Here is a 16,194-nt window from a genome sequence, read left to right as displayed (position 1 = left end):
TGGAAGGATCAAATAAGATAATATTTGTAAAGCATTTTACAAACCTTAAAGCCTGATATAATAAATCAATAAAACTTTCCCTTTTGATTCATATGAAAATATTGAGAAATAAATATTTTCCTCCCCAAAATGATTTATGAACTTCCTTGAAGTGTGAAGGTCGACTATAAAAAACTAAGGCCTTGGGGAAAATGGATTGTATTTAGAACAAAGAGAACCTCTTGTCTAGTTAAGATCTTTGCACTCCTCCCCTTCAAATGATTGACCCTATGACCTTCTAGATCTGATTGTTTTCTATGTATCTACTAGTTCTAGCATTCTGTATTCTATAATGTATTTTATTTCTATTTTCCAGGGGCTTTTTTGCCTCTTTTTCACACTGTTCACTCTTACAAGAGGGGTGATATGATCAGACTTCTCATTTTCTGTGTCAGAAGAGAGAATACTGAGATTCTTCCCATAAAATGAGGAATTTTTTGAGGACTTTGATATTGAACTCAAAATCCTTCTTTTATGCCTCCTATATTGTTATTTTTTGCCTTTCTTGCAGATGGTTCAAGCCCACCCAACTCCATTGTGGATGGTTACTATGAGGATGCAGACAGCAGCTACCCCATGACCAGGATTAATGGAGAGCAGAAGAATTCTTGTAAGTCCTACATCATTCACAAGGTGGAGATCTTCACTCCCAGAACCTCTTGTGGTACATAATCTCCACAATTGCAAAAGGCGTATACGGTACAGTTCAACAGTCACTGACTAAGAAGTGTTTTGAGGAACACTAAGGGTGTCAGTATCAATGGATAAAAGGACACATGGAGGGTGGTAGGGAGAGGTGTAAGGTGTAAGGTGTAAGAAGACTGGATAGGTAGGAGTCTGAATGCCAAAGAGAATTTGTTATTTGATCTTGGAGGTGATGGGGACTCAGTGGAGTTTACTAACTAGCCATGACATGACTGCTGGAAGGTGGTAACAGTTTCAGAAGAGAAGGGAATCTATTTGAGAGATGTTGCAAAGGTGAAATTGACAGGCCTGGGCAACAGATTGAATATGGAGTTTCAACTTCTATGCACTTTTGAGTGTAATATTTTTGTGAATGGGTTTCTTTACTGCAATGAGCTTCATTAGGGTAGTAACTATATCTTCCCTATGCAAAGCACAATGCTTTGCACATAATAGGTGCTTAATAATTCTTAATCCTCAATTTTGTAAAGTAAAATAAGGGAAGCTAAGTGTGGATTGATATTTTGCATTTCTCTCTAGGAGTTTGTCACATGTAATATTCTTTGTTCAGTTCTGACATTTCCATATCAAAATCTAAGCTTCAGTTTTATCATCAGTAAAATGGAAACAATACTTGCACTATCTACTGTATTCTACTAGACAAGTTTACAGTGAGGATAGCATTTTGCAAATATTGAAATATTGTTATCAGTGAGATTTATTATTGTTATTGTTATTATAGTCTTTGTTCTAAGGTCTCTTACAGTTCCATAATTTTGTGTTGATGATTCTGGATCCAAAATTTCTGATCCAAACTTCCAGCAGCCTCAGTCCTGCACCCTTGATCCTTTGAACAAGATGTTTTTCTTTCTCTCATTTCTGTCCCCAGTGTTTACACAGTGCCTGGCACAGAGAAGGCATTTAATAAATGTTTATTGAATTGAATTGAAGTAGAAGAGCCAGATGCTTCCTTGGTCTGAGGTGATCCCAAGAATAATTTAAAACTTTACTTCACTCAGATAATGACTCAGATGCCATGAGCAGCTCTTATGAATCCTATGATGATGAAGAAGAGGATGGAAAGGGGCAACAGTTAACCCACCAGTGGCCTTCAGAGGAAGCTTCCATGCACCTGGTGAAAGACTGTAGAATCTGTGCCTTCCTGCTACGGAAAAAACGCTTTGGCCAGTGGGCCAAGCAACTGACTCTTATCAGGGACAACCAGCTGTTGGTGAGATCTAGTGACTCTGTGTGTGTGTGTATGATCTAGTGATTCATGCGTACAGCCATATGGTTTATATGTTGGGCACATATACATGAGAGAGAATCATGGAATCTTTGCTCTCACTTTTCATGCAGCCATATAGGAGACATTTTCCCTTTCTATACTTCATTTTCCTCATTTATCAAGACTTCTGTTATAAAAGTGCTTCATCACCGTAAAGTGCCATAGAAATGAAAATCCTAATTACTGCTACACTTCTAAAAATTCATTTTCATTAAATCTGATATTGTCTTCACCATTAGAAACTGTCATTATAAACTGAGGTGCTTTAGCTCAGAGGTTATTAACTTTGGTCTGAGTTTTTTAAAAATATTTTGATAACTGTATGTCAGTATACTTTTTCTTTGATAATCCTATATATTATATTTTGTTCATTCAAAGACATTTTTCTGAAATGGAGGTTCAGAGTTCTCACCAGACTGCTATGACACAACACCTCTGCTTTAGTTAAAATATTTTTTAAAAATTTAATTTTTTTTAAATTTTAATATTTAAATTTATTATTAAATTAAATTTAATATTAAAATTGTTCACTGAAAGCCAAACCTTGAGTAATGGGTCTCTTTATACTCTTAGTAGAAGTCCCAGATGACTGTTCCACATAGTCCATCACTGGGTTTATTCTCCAATTCTTTCCAGGATGGTAAAATGTATAAGAACTTGGGATTCCTTGTCTATTCAAGAATCCAGATTCTCTTCATACATTTAAGAAGCATATGAGGAAAATCTAATTCACTGAATTTTAATTTACAATAATTTCCCTTTTGTTCCTCATGCTTCACTTTCACATAGAAGGTTCAAGCTGTGGCAGGTCCTTCCTAGTTCAAAATCCATTAGAAATGGCACTGTCTTATCCAAGGAACAGCCCAGCTAAATGTGGAGAGGTTCATCACCAAAAAGTTGACTATGTTGTTTTCTCTCTGGCAGCTCTGGCAGCAACAAATACAAAATGGCTCTCAGTTCTGGGTATCCTCTCTTCTGTTTCCATAGCAACATAACTATGTCTCCCATAGCATAGAGAGAGAAAAAAAAAGGGTCAGAGAGCTTGAAGAAGCAACAGTTTTTAGATTATCTACAATAGGAATTTAACTGTTTATAATCTAAAATATGTGATCTTTGTCCAAATGTTTTTCATGGTACCAATTAATATTATTAGGCTATAGATGATGCAATTAAAGTAGGTATGGATCCCTTTCTAAGACCAGTAGGATTGGTGTTCCTATGTGTGATCTTGCCTGGATTAGACTGAGAAGGATTGGATGAATTAGCTATCTAGTATGCATTGGTCCCTGATGATTAGGATGGGGGTGAAGGGTGGTCCTAGAATACTGAGCTATGCATGAGCTCCTAGTTACAATCTCTGTGGGTAGCTATTGGGAAGCCAGGGTATAGTAAACCTGATCTTCCTCTCACTGTAAGATATGACAAGGATCCTTAAAGTATGCTATATCTCTTTTCCCCTCTCTTTCCCCTTTCTCTCCTTTATCTTTTTGTTTCCCTTACTCATACCCATTGTGTCTCCCCTCACTGTCTCTTCCCCCACCTCTCTTTCTCAGTGTTACAAAAACTCCAAGGACCACCAGCCCCACCTGAAGCTGGCCCTGGGAGTCTGTAATGTCATTTATGTGCCTAGAGATGGACGTCGCAAGAAACACGAGCTCCGCTTCTCCTTGGGTGGTACAGAGGTCCTGGTTTTGGCTGTACAGAGCAAGGAACAGGCTGAAGAGTGGCTGAAGGTAGAAACTCTAGTCTTCTTTTTCTCAGGCTGAGCTACCTCAATTCACTAAAGCAGGGGAGAGTGTCTCTAAAGCATATTTGGATTTCCCAGGTTCTGACTCAGACTCAATTGCTAATTGTCTTGACAGCAGGACTGAAATTCCAGTACCCTGATTAAATCTCGTATCCTGATTTCCATTCAAGTACCCTTTCTACTCTACCAGGAGTAAGGTTCTTAGGACCCTGAAAGAGAGGGTGCCTGTGGCTTTTTCTTTTCCTAAGGTCCTATTAAAACATCAGAGCTTTGAGTTATCTCTTTGGGGCTTTCTATGATACTCTGCTTACTGGATATTTGGTTTCTTCTTTTTTATTTTCTTTGTCTTGGGAGTAAAAGGGAGCTGCACTGGATGATCTGTAAGGTGTCCAGCTCTGATATCCTGTGATCCTGTAGAAGCCTAAAGTGGATGTAGCTGGATAAGATTCAGCTTCCTCCTGGGTAAAATCAAGAGGTTGTACTAGATGATTCTGAAGTCCTGTATTTGCATGAAACTAGTCTCCTAATAGAGGAGGAGGCAGGTGAGACCTGCTTTCTAGTTCCTAAATTAGCATTAAAACTAGCTGTGAGACCTTGAGCCAATCATTTCTCTGAACTTCAGTTTCCTCTTTTGTAAGAATGAAATGATGGTTCCTACCCCGACAGCCTTGGTATTATGAAAATCAAATACAACAATATGTGTAAAAGCTTTTTTAAAATGAATATGCACGAACCATCTTTCCCAAGGCACTTGCAAAGAACACCATTATCATTCAATTCTTCCAGTTGGGGCATCTTTCTTACCACCCTTTCCCTCTACATTCATTTTTAGAAAAGATAAGAATGTTTTATGCTTATTCTGATCCTTTCCACAGGTTATAAAAGAAGTGAGCAAGTCTAGTGGAGCAACAGATGGAACAGAGGAACCTAAGTCTCCTGTTTTCCAGCACAAACTAGACCTAGACAAGGTAATGTCTTATCCTCTATCCCTCCTTGGAAGCTCATTGCTTGAAACAAGAGTAACTTCATGAATCACTTCATCTGTCAAATATTTACCAACTACTCAAAATATGATTTGTAAATTACTTTATTCTGAAGGAGATGCAGAAATTAGCTGTTCAACTGAGTAAAACTAAAGTTTTACTCAGGTGAAGATATCAAAGGCAATAAAGGCTAATTGAATCCAAGACCCTTCCATCCAAATTTAGTACTCATTTCACTAGTCCATGCTGCCTATTTTTCTTTTTCTTTTTAAATTTAATTCTTATTTTGAACTTGATGCCATGTATGTATGTGTATATATAAATAAGCTTCCTACTTTGGGAGACCATGCTAGTCTCATGGAAAGACAAAAACTTCAGGAGTGAGAGGGACCTCAGAATTCATTTAGTACAACCTCTTGATTTTACCAAGGAGGAAACTGAGTCCCAAGGAAAAGAACTGTCTTTGAATAGCTACATTCATTCTAGGCTTTTTATAGGATTATAGAATCTCAGAGCTGGAAGCAACCTTACAAATCATCCATTATAGTTTGGCTTGGTTTCTTCTGGAGTTCATAGATTAGCAATAGTAAAGAAGACACGAATACAAATACCTCTCAAATATAAGGCATAATGGTGTAAGGAGTATAAAGATATAGCTAATGATAAGAATTAGGTAAAGGAAAAAAAATTCTTATGGAGAGATAAGAGATTTCACAATGATGTTACATTTAGACCTTAATGGATAAAATTAGGTTATTATTAACTTTTTTCAATCTTCTATCCACTCTACCCCAGGAGAGAGAAAAAAAAAACCTGTAATATAGTCAAGGAAAGCACATTCTTTCATTGACTATTTTCAAAAATGTGTATCTCCTGTTTATTTTACTTCCTCTCCTCTCTCAGAAAGTGGGTGGCATTCTAACTCATTAGTCTTCTCTTTGCACTTATCAGAGTTCATAAGACTTGTTGAAATTTGCTCCTGTGGAAATGAGAAATGAGAAGGTGGAGAGAGGGATAGAAACTACACTAAATAACACAATTAGGAACTGAAAGGACATGTAAAAACTGGAAAGACATGCTAGAATTAATAGATGAAATATAATAAAGATAAAATATAAAGGCCTACATTTGAGTTCAAAAACGAGTAGTATCTGAGATCATATTTGAATGCAGGACACCAGACCCAATGCTCTATCCTAGTGCTCATTATCTAGCTATCTCTAGATAGCATATTCTCTCTTTTTTTAAAAACCACTATTAGCAAGGTTTTTTTGTGTTTGATAAAGTCTACATTTTCTCATTACAATTTAATTCTTCCCTCTGGGGCCAAGCAAAAAAGTATGATCCTCCCTCTATATAAATCTTCATGAACTGCTTTGGTGAGTGTGTGGATATATAGGTATACCTCCCTCCCTCTTTTCTTTCTCCCCACCCCCCTCCCCGCAGTGGCTAACTCTTTGGTGATAGCACTGAGCTATTCTGCAAGGAAAAATAATTTTCCTCCTTTCTGAGCTTCAGTTTCTTCCTCCTTAAAATAAGAATAGTTTTCCTATCTACTTAGTAGGATTATTATGAGAAAAATGCTTTGTGGCGCTTTCAAACACTATTTAAAAAAAAAAAAAAGGTTTTATTGTTAGATTGGTCCTCAGATGATAAAGACCAGAGTCCATCAATGGATCCATAGCTTTTCCACCTTGATCCTTGGATCCTTGGAAGAGCAGTGTGAGCAAGTGAATATCATTGGGAAAGGAGGCATAATTGAGGAGAGAATGGGTGGTTCACATATATCCCGACTGTTTTCTCTTCCTACAGAGATTATCCCCGGACAAGCAGACGTCAGACTCAGACAGCATCAGCACAGAAGGCTGTTCAACCAATAGTCGTCGTGAACCAGGAGACCCTGGTAAGAGCATCATTCCTCCTCTAACCAAAGGGTTCAATCCCCAGACGCAGCCCATGGGAGGGTATATATGTACGTGTGTGTGTGTGTGTGTGTGTGTGTGTGTGTGTGTGTACATGCTTGTCTACTCACTGGAAAGTTTAAGCAACCATGCAATTTGTATGCAAGTATAATGTTGAGAGAGTAGGTTACTGTATCTTTTCAGATGTGCCCTGGATCAGCTCTTCTCTTAAGTTCCCTTGAAGCTAAGTGAGTGCTGTGTGTCCTAGGAGAGAGTTTGCAAGCTCAAGTATCTGTGATATTGATGTACAAGCAGTGACTTACCTACTGAGCTGAGACCTTAGATAATCCACTTAACCTTGGTTTTCTTTTTAAAATGGGGGTAGGGGAAGCCTTTCTTACCTCCCTCAGTCTCCTGTTGATTACATTTGTTACTTAAGCAGTCTTGTGAAACTCTTATGAAACATGGTATTCTTGTTATTTGCTTTAGTTTTCTCATCTATAAAATGAAGACAATAATAGCACTTAACTTCCAGGATTGTGAGGGTCAGATAAGGTAAAAATTGTAAAATGCTTAACACAATGTTTGTCACATAGTAGGAAGCACTGTATAAATATCAGCTATTTTTGTTGCTATGACTATATGTGGCAGTTAGATAACAGAATGGGTATAGAATGCCAGACTTGAAATCAAAAAATCCTGAATATGAATTCTACCTTAAATACTTACTAGCTCAACTTCTCACAGCCTCAGCTTTCTCAGCTGTAAAATGGGAATAATGATGACACCTAACTCATGGGGTTGTTGTAAGTATTGTTAACCTATTTAAAGCTTATGTAAAGCAATTGGAAAATGCTGAAGTACTCTGTAAAAGTTATTGTTTTTTAGATAAGAAAACTGAAGGCAACAGAGTTTGACTTACCTAAGAATACTATCCAAGTTTGAAATTTTATGCCTAAAAAGGATCTCAGAGACCCTCTGTTCCAAATCTATTCCCAATAAGGGAATAATATCAGGAAGGATAATGAGCAGGATAAGAATTAATTCTGAAGACAAGTTTCTTCTGTTTCTGTTGTAGGAAGAGGCAAGAAGAGCAGCCTGGCAGAACTGAAGGGCTCGGTCAGCCGTGCCGCTGGCCGGAAGATTAACCGCATCATTAGCTTCTCCAAGAAGAAGTCAATGACTGAAGATGCACAGATGTCCCCAGCAGAGGAAGGGGTCCCAAGCTTTGGTTGGTATAGGAATTTATAAGGACCTTGAGGGAGCTTGAATCGCCTTGCTTCCTACACAGTGCAATATGTCTCAGTTCAATTTAGGAAATATTTATTTTCTAGGCATTGTTGTATGCAAGGAAATAGGAGTGATGCAAAAGCAACAAAGAAGAAAGAATCAGTTTGCAGAGATGTTAGAGAAAAGAATTTGAATTTTATTCTAGAAAGTTTCTGAACAGAAGAGGGATATGGTCAGACTTGTATCTTATGAAAATTATTTTAGTAACTCTGAAGGATGAATTGGAAAAGGCAGAGACTAGAAAAAGACTAAGAAGTTACTTATCCAGTCAAGAGTAAAGTATGGTCTATGCTACTTGCCTACCACTTCTCAACGGGAAACACCTTGAGCTAAAGAGGCCTTTAGATCCTTTCCAATTTTAGATTTGATGACATCTTCTATGATCCCTTCCAGGTCTAATAGTCTATGTTCTTTTAACTCAAAATAAGAAGAGCTCTTGCTCATTTTCCTAGTTTTTAATTTTCCTAGTACTTCACTCAGTAGCTGGTCATTTCCACCCTTCTCTGAATTCTTCATATATAACATAGTGATAATCCATTATGTTAATGCATCATTGCTTTTTCAGCCATTCTTCAAATCAATGTGTATTTAATTTAGTTTCAGTTCTTTGCCATCCTGATTATTCTCAATTTTAAAAAATCATCTGCAGGTGGGTGTGATGCCCCAATCTTACTACCCCTCACACCCAGGCTCTTCCTCATTTCTTTCACCAGTGATCCAGGTTCTGGTGGTGCTGGTGTAGCAGCAGAGTGAGTCACGGGGATCAGTAGATCTGTGTTATCACAAAGACTCAGACAGTTCCTACTTGTTCCCAGGAAGATGGGATGCTTTGAGACCTTTCCTAGCCCTGAAATTTTAGGAGGCTTTGGGCCTATGTCTGAAATGTAAATCAAGACATCACAAGTTTCTTTTTTCCCATGCTTGCAGGTTACTTGAATGTCTTAGGAAATCAGTGCTGGAAGGAACGCTGGTGTCGTCTCAAAGGCAACATATTATATTTCCACAAGGACCGCACAGACCTCCGGACCCATGTAAATGCCATCAATCTTCAGGGCTGTGAGGTTGTGCCAGGCTTTGGCCCCAAGCATCCATTTGCTTTCAGGATTCTCCGTGGACGGCAGGAAGTCTCTATCTTGGAGGTAATTTCTGAAATGTTCTATGTTGTTTAGAGATTTGGAAAGAGCCATGTTTTTAAGATTTTTCCTAAAAGAAGACATAAATATCAGTTATTTGTTACATAGCACACTATCTATTAGTAAATCCCTCCCCTTCTTTCTGCCTCTATTTCTCTATAATTTGAGGATGGTTTCTCTTTAATAGAAATGGTACCCCCAGGTACCTAAAATTCTTGACTTGACTATTTGTGTTAAGAAGAACCAAATGGAACTATAAAACCTAGACTGTCAGAGCAAGAAGGGGCTTTTTAGAATGTTAGAATTTTAGACTTCAGAACTTAGAATATCAATGCAGAGCATGCTAAAGTTAGAAGGGATCATAGAAGCTGGAAAGGACCTTAGATGCAGAATGCCAAGCTACCTAGATCCATTCACTTTATCACATGATTGAGCCTGTAAGGTGATCTGGAGCCTAGAAAAGTGAAGGAAACAAACAAATTTATGAAATGCCTATATACATTATATATATATATATAAGATACATATTATCTCATTTGATCCTCATAACAATCCTATAAGGTAGGTACTATTATTATCTTCAACTATAGAGGAAACTGAAGTAGGCAGAGATTAAATGACTTATTTAGGGTCACATAGTAAAGTCACATTTGAACTTGGGTCTTGTTGACTTCATATCCAACATTCTATCCACTGTACCACCTAGCTACCTATCAGGTCTAGGCTTTTGGAGATAACTTGATTTCCCTGAAAGGTATAATGGATTCAGAACTGGCCATGATAATTTAGTCATGATAATTTAGGTTCAAAGTCTACCATACAAACAAACTAGCTATGTAACTATAGGCAGGGACTTACTCTATAGAAACAGAAACTACAGAAACTATACATTTACAAAATATATATGTATATATAATATATACAAATCTATACAAAATCAAATTTTTTCATCTTTTTCATGTAGGAAGAGAGAGATCAATAAATTGACAGAAGAAAAAGGGCAAATGAACAGATAGCCAGATGGCTGACAGATGAACGTACAACTGGATGGGTGGACTGATAGATTAATAATAGACTGATGAACAGTAGATGAGACAGTAATAGCACCTACCTAATAGAATTGTCTGGATCAAATGAAATTTGTCAGTCAGTCATTTGAATATATTTATTAAGTGCATGAAATACACAGAACATTATGATAAGCACTAAAGGAAATAGAATAAGATTCTCACCACTCTGAATGAACTTGTGTCATATTTCTTTAATAGAATATAATATGTAACACACAGTATTACATTGCTAAGTAGAGAGAATTATAAAACAATGATAGATAGGGTCATTATCAATTTGAGGGAATAGAAAAAAAGTTTCTTCTAGGAAGGAGCTTTTGACTTGTACTTTAAAAAGAAAGTCAAAGTTCACCAGATATAGAAGAAAGAGAAGGTATTACTCATACAGGGAGCAACCTGAACAAAGATGCAGAAGTTTAAGTGTATGTTTGTGTGAGTGTCCAAAAATCAGATAGTTATTCACTGTGGCTGAAGAATTGAGTATGTAGAAAGAAAAAAAGGATATAAAGCCAGAAAAAGAAAAAGAGGATGGCTCCAAGTTGTAGAGGACTTTGTAGGTTAGGCAAAGAAATTTGAACATTACTCAGGAAGGAGGGGGTGAGGGCTAGTGATTTTCAGGTGGAATATTCTTGGTATTTTAGTAGTGTCAAAGATGGATGGTAGAGGAGGAATAGGGTAGAGGTTAGAAGGTCTATAAAATTATTTAGAGGAAAGAAAAAGAGAAAATGAAAAGGACAGGATTACTTTAGAATCTGGACCCCGAACATTTCCTGAGTTCTTCTAGATATTCACCATAGCCTGTTTTAATTGTGTCTCCTACTAGGCAAGCTGTTCTGAAGATATGGGCCGCTGGTTGGGGCTGCTGCTGGCTGAAACAGGCTCCAGAGTACCTCCTGAGGCCCTGCACTATGACTATGTAGATGTGGAGACGATAGCCAGCATTGTTAGTGCTGGGCGGCACTCCTTTTTGTAAGAGCCTTAAATCTAGTGGTCAGACCTAGTGTGTCTCCAAGTAGGAAGTTGCCAGATCATATTCCTCCAGCCTAGTTATCAAGGGAAATGAACTGGTCATATTGGGGAAAAGGGAGGAGGAGGGAGAGACTTAGTAAAGAACAGGATAAGCTCTGCAGATGGAGGTGAAAGAATGTAGGAAGAGAGATCAATAAATTGACAGAAGAAAAAGGGCAAATGAACAGATAGCCAGATGGCTGACAGATGAACGTACAACTGGATGGGTGGACTTTAGTCTATTAGAGATTAAATTATTATTATAGATTAAAGTCTAATAGACTTTATTTAATAGATTAATAGACTGATGTTTGAGGAAAAAGTACTAGTATTAATAGTTCTGAAGCCTAAGAAGCTTAAAATTAGAAATTTGCTTCTCTCCTTCCCTTTGTTTTCTGCTATCCAGATTTGCAAGTTCCTGTCAAGGCCAATGGCCTGAGCCTAGGGTCTATGATGAGGTTCCCTATGAGAAGATGCAGGTATGAGCATGTGAATCCTGCCCAGTAGACTGACCCCTGGCTCTGCTTCTTTAACTTGCTTTAATTTGCTTTAACTCTTTTTCTCCCTTTCTCCATCACCATAGTGGTATCCTAATATTACCATGAGTCCTGAAAGTTACTTTAAATCTGGAGATGGTTGGTGGACAGAGTGGCTAGAGCACTAGACAGGGAGTCAGGAAGTTGTTATTCAGTTATTTTCAGTTGTATCTGACTGTGACCCCTTTTGGGGTTTTGTTGGCAAAGATGCTGGACTGGTTTGTCATTTCCTTCAGCTCATTTTACAAATGAGGCAAACAGAGTTAAGTTACATAATCTCTTTTTGCCTCAGTTTCCTTAACTATAAAATGGGGATACTATAGCACCTATCTCTCAGGGTTATTGTGAAGATCAAATGAAAAAGAATTTGTAAACAGTGCCTAACATAGTGCCTGGCAGGTAATAGGTACTATATAAATACTTAATCCCTTTTTTCTTCCCTTCTCCATGCTAACACCTGGCTTTGCTTTCAGGGATCACAATGCTTCCCAATGTCTGCCTAAATCTAACCAAGCTGCTTCCCACACTTTATGAATCTGAGCCTACAGCAATGAAGTTTTATTCAACCTTTGTCAAGAAGCATGGCCGTCATAAAACCAAAATAGTTTTCTTGGTTGCTAAATAGTATTTTTGCTCCTCTCTTTAGGATAATGAACCCAAGCTTCCATCTGGGGCTCAGGTGAAGCGACATGCCTCTTCCTGCAGTGAGAAGTCAATCCGTATAGACCCACAAGTCAAAGTCAAGCGTCATGCTTCTAGTAGGTTTTGTCTAGAAACTTCTTCCCCAATTAAGGTGGAAAATGGGGAAGATTTTTAAGGACCCTTTAAGCTCTGAAGTCTTATGCTCTAATGTTATGTCATCTAGAAGACCTATTAGGAGTAATATTTTATATTTGTCTAATAATTTAGACTCCAACATTTTATGTTCCTAGACTTTTTCTGACTCTAATATTCTATATTCTTTGTTTAATATTCCATATTCTTTGTTCTAAAAGCTCTTCAGGCTCTGAATATCTAATTTTATTTGACTTTCTGCTATCAGACATATCACTATCATAAAATTCTTAGTGCAATTTTAAACTATTAAATATTCATTTCCCACAAATATACTGTGTATATATACCTATTCTCAACTTAAAAGGATATTTTGTGAATCTACACCTCCATAGTAAGTTTGCCTTTTATAGCCCTCCATAGGCAGTTTTCCCCAAACCTGAGCATTTCATATTATTTCATAAGAACAATAGCTACACAGCATTCTACTCATAAATCTGGGATTTCCTCTCTCACAATTACTTCCACTAGAAGGATAAGTAGGTACAGTTCCCTGGAAGGGAGAAACAAAAGAGGTCAGAAGCCCATGTAGCTTTTCTTACCTCTAGTATTATGGGGCCCCAATGCCTTTTCTATTGAGGTAAGGTGTCTTCATGTTGCTCCCACTTAGGGACAATATTTCTACTGTGTGGTTCACTAGGCTGGGATCTCTGCAATCAGTTCCCAGATGCCAGACTCTTCCCATAGTTGGCTCTGATACCAGAGGTCATGCTTTCTTTCTCCCTTGACTCTCTGTGCCCTTGTCTCCCTAGCAGCTATGGAGCAAACTGCCATAGCCAATAAGGGAAGAAAAGAGGATATATCCTCACACCTTGTTCTCTTCTTGCAAAGGTTCAGAAGTCACAATTCACAAAGCTGTTCTAGGCCTCACATGCACTCAGCTGACAAATTTAGCTCTTAAAGGTTCATTAGGATTGTGGCTAATCTTCCACCAGTCAATGGCCAATTAACTACCCTTCTAATTCTATCAAGGGCAATTCTTGCACATTTTAGTAATGGCATAACAGGACATAGATACATCTTTTCACTCTGTTAATCTATTAATTGCTCATTTCCTGTTAGCTATTCCTTAATTTATATGATTATATCACCTAAGGAGACAGGAATTCCTATTTTGTGTGTGTGTGTGTGTGTCCCAAAAGTTACACTAACTTCAAACTCTTAAAACAGCACTACAACATACACTATGTCATAAATGTACATATGTATGTGTACAATCACCTACATATGCATATATGGGATGGGATTGTGTAACTCTCCGGAGGTAGAAGTTGTACCTCCCATCCAGAATTCTGTCTCTGTAACAATGCTGTTGGAGAAGTCACATATCTGAGGGCCTTTTTCTTCTGCTCCACCTTTATAGGTGCCAATCAATATAAGTATGGGAAGAACCGGGCAGAGGAAGATGCCCGCAGGTATCTGATAGAAAAGGAGAAGCTGGAGACTGAGAAGAGTTTGATCAGGAATGAGCTAATGACTCTTCGCAAAGAGAAGAGGGAGCTAAAAGAGGTCCTGAAGAACAGTGCAGGTACTGATGATCCTTATCCTGGTCAGGAGAATCCTTCAGAATAACATGGTCTCTAGGAAAATCTGGGCAAGACCCAGAAAATTCACTGGAATAAAGAGCAGCTGAGGGGGATGGAAAGGTGGGCACAACATAGAGAGGGACCAAGTTTTTCTTTCTATGGCCTTTTTGACTAAAATGTATATTCTTTTGGCTATGACTATATCACCTAATAATCCAATAATTAATTTTTATTCTCCTTAATGACTTTCAAAAAAATTTTTTTGTAAACTCAAAACTTTATAATTTAAATACTTTATAATTTTATTTAAAAAGTTTATAAAAACTTTATAATTTAAACTCAAAAGCTTTATAATTTAGCACTTTATAGTTTATAGCACTTTATAATTTAAAACCCGATGAAATGGCCTGTTCAAATATTATTGTCTTTATTTATTGTTAATAATAATGACAGTTATTATCTGGAGAGATAATATGGTATAGTACATAGCGATCAATAATGCATCTAGGAAGACCTGGTTTCAAGTTCTGATTTTGAACCATTATAGCAGTAAGACTCTTTAGAGAAGTTCTATAAATTACAAACAGTTGGGCTGGTTAGTATTGGTGGAGAGTTCTTTACACTGATCACAGGACCAGGAAAAAAATTATATATACTAGTCAATTGAGAGGCACTTATTAAATACTTGCTATATGCTAGATGCTTTGTTAGGATACAGAGGCAAAAGTGCTGGCCTCTTAGAACATTAATTAAGTTAAATTTGTTTATTAAAATTTAAATTTATTAACTATTCAAATTAAATTTTTAATTTTTAATGATATGGCTTCTCTCCTTCCCACTTCTCCCCATTCTTCCCCCTCACTGAGAAAGCAAAAATGTGAAATGTCCTGTTATGAACATGAATTGTCAAGTAAAATATATAAGGAGTTTATATGTTATAGGGGGAATATAGTGTATATACATACAAAAGTACTTATAAATTACAAGAAGCCCTCGTAGCAGCTGGAAGGTCAGGAAAAGCCTTGTGTAGGAGGAAAAGGGATTGAATAGAAAAGGAAAGAAATTGTGTTGAATATTTAATTCTGGAATTCATCTGCATAGAGATGATAATTAAACTCATGGGAATTGATCACATCAGTGAGTATAGAAGGAGGAGAAGAGGGCCTAGGACAGAGTCTTAGGGAGCAACCCAAAATTAGGTGATAATCATCCATTAGATGATATGGATGATAAGGCAGGAAAGGATATAGAAAAAGAGTGGTAAAGTAGGCAGAAGCACCAGTAAAAAGTAATTTAAAAACTCAGAGAGAAAATAACATCCAGGAGACTAAGAGTGATTATCAGTGTCAAATTCAGCAGATAATGGTGAGAAGGATGAGAAGTAAGAAAAGAGGATTGCCATAATTTAGCAAGTAAGATTATTGATAATGATAGATAAAGTAGCTTCAAGTAAAAATGGAGGTACTTTTAGTTTTTCTAGGAATTTAGCTGAGAAAAGGAGGAAAGATAAAAGGTAATAGGGTCTAGTGAAGGTTATGTTGATAGAGAATAGGGAAAAAGTCAGAAAAAGAGAGTAGGGATGAAAAAGGCAATGGGCTCAAAGTTATAAGCCTGCTTTGATGAGAAGTGCCATTTCTTTTTTTTTTTTTTTTCCCCTGAGGCTGGGGTTAAGTGACTTGCCCAGGGTCACACAGCTAGGAAGTGTTAAGTGTCTGAGACCAGATTTGAACTCTGGTCCTCCTGAATTCAAGGGTGGTGCTTTATCCACTGCACCACATAGCTGCCCCAAGAAGTGCCATTTCTTTATAAGAAATGATTTAAAGGTAAAAAAATGAGGAATAGTGTTAAGTTTTAAGATGTAACATAGGGAAGAATAGAGAGCTCAGGATGAAATGTCTCTGGAATATGAGTCCATCTCTTTTTGAAACTAGGGAGAGGAAGTGGTATGGGATGGTTTAGGAAAGAAGTTTAGAACATGATATAAGGAGTGAAATAATCAATTGGGGAAGAGTACAGGGATTGCTTTACTGAACTGAAGGACCAATTGAAATTAGATGGCATAAATTTGTAATGGATCCGTTGGCATGGATTTGTGAATTCCTCTTGCATTGTTGAGCAAAATGGGAAAGGTGGATTACATGAGAAAAAGCATAAA

The 16,194-nt window shown here is 37.3% G+C and overlaps 1 protein-coding gene across 3 annotated transcripts in view; it reads left to right on the top strand.

Annotated features, from left to right (window-relative positions):
- AFAP1L1 (actin filament associated protein 1 like 1) overlaps positions 1-16,194 on the top strand; it is a 57,183-nt gene that overhangs the window by 32,744 nt on the left and 8,245 nt on the right. For 2 of the 3 annotated variants that reach the window (XM_074292122.1, XM_074292121.1), the window contains exons 6-16: positions 551-649; positions 1,743-1,954; positions 3,565-3,744; positions 4,634-4,726; positions 6,554-6,644; positions 7,721-7,873; positions 8,860-9,071; positions 10,959-11,104; positions 11,550-11,622; positions 12,326-12,437; positions 13,877-14,041. In XM_074292122.1, the coding sequence (XP_074148223.1) occupies positions 551-649; positions 1,743-1,954; positions 3,565-3,744; positions 4,634-4,726; positions 6,554-6,644; positions 7,721-7,873; positions 8,860-9,071; positions 10,959-11,104; positions 11,550-11,622; positions 12,326-12,437; positions 13,877-14,041 (1,536 nt within the window). The remainder of the gene's footprint in view (positions 1-550; positions 650-1,742; positions 1,955-3,564; positions 3,745-4,633; positions 4,727-6,553; positions 6,645-7,720; positions 7,874-8,859; positions 9,072-10,958; positions 11,105-11,549; positions 11,623-12,325; positions 12,438-13,876; positions 14,042-16,194) is intronic. The other variant, XM_074292123.1, reaches the window with a different exon arrangement.

Source organism: Sminthopsis crassicaudata, chromosome 2 (genome assembly GCF_048593235.1).
Source record: "Sminthopsis crassicaudata isolate SCR6 chromosome 2, ASM4859323v1, whole genome shotgun sequence".
Classification (NCBI taxonomy): Eukaryota; Metazoa; Chordata; class Mammalia; order Dasyuromorphia; family Dasyuridae; genus Sminthopsis; species Sminthopsis crassicaudata.
Note: the sequence above shows the minus strand (reverse complement) of the source record. Positions and strands in the feature narration are given on the sequence as shown.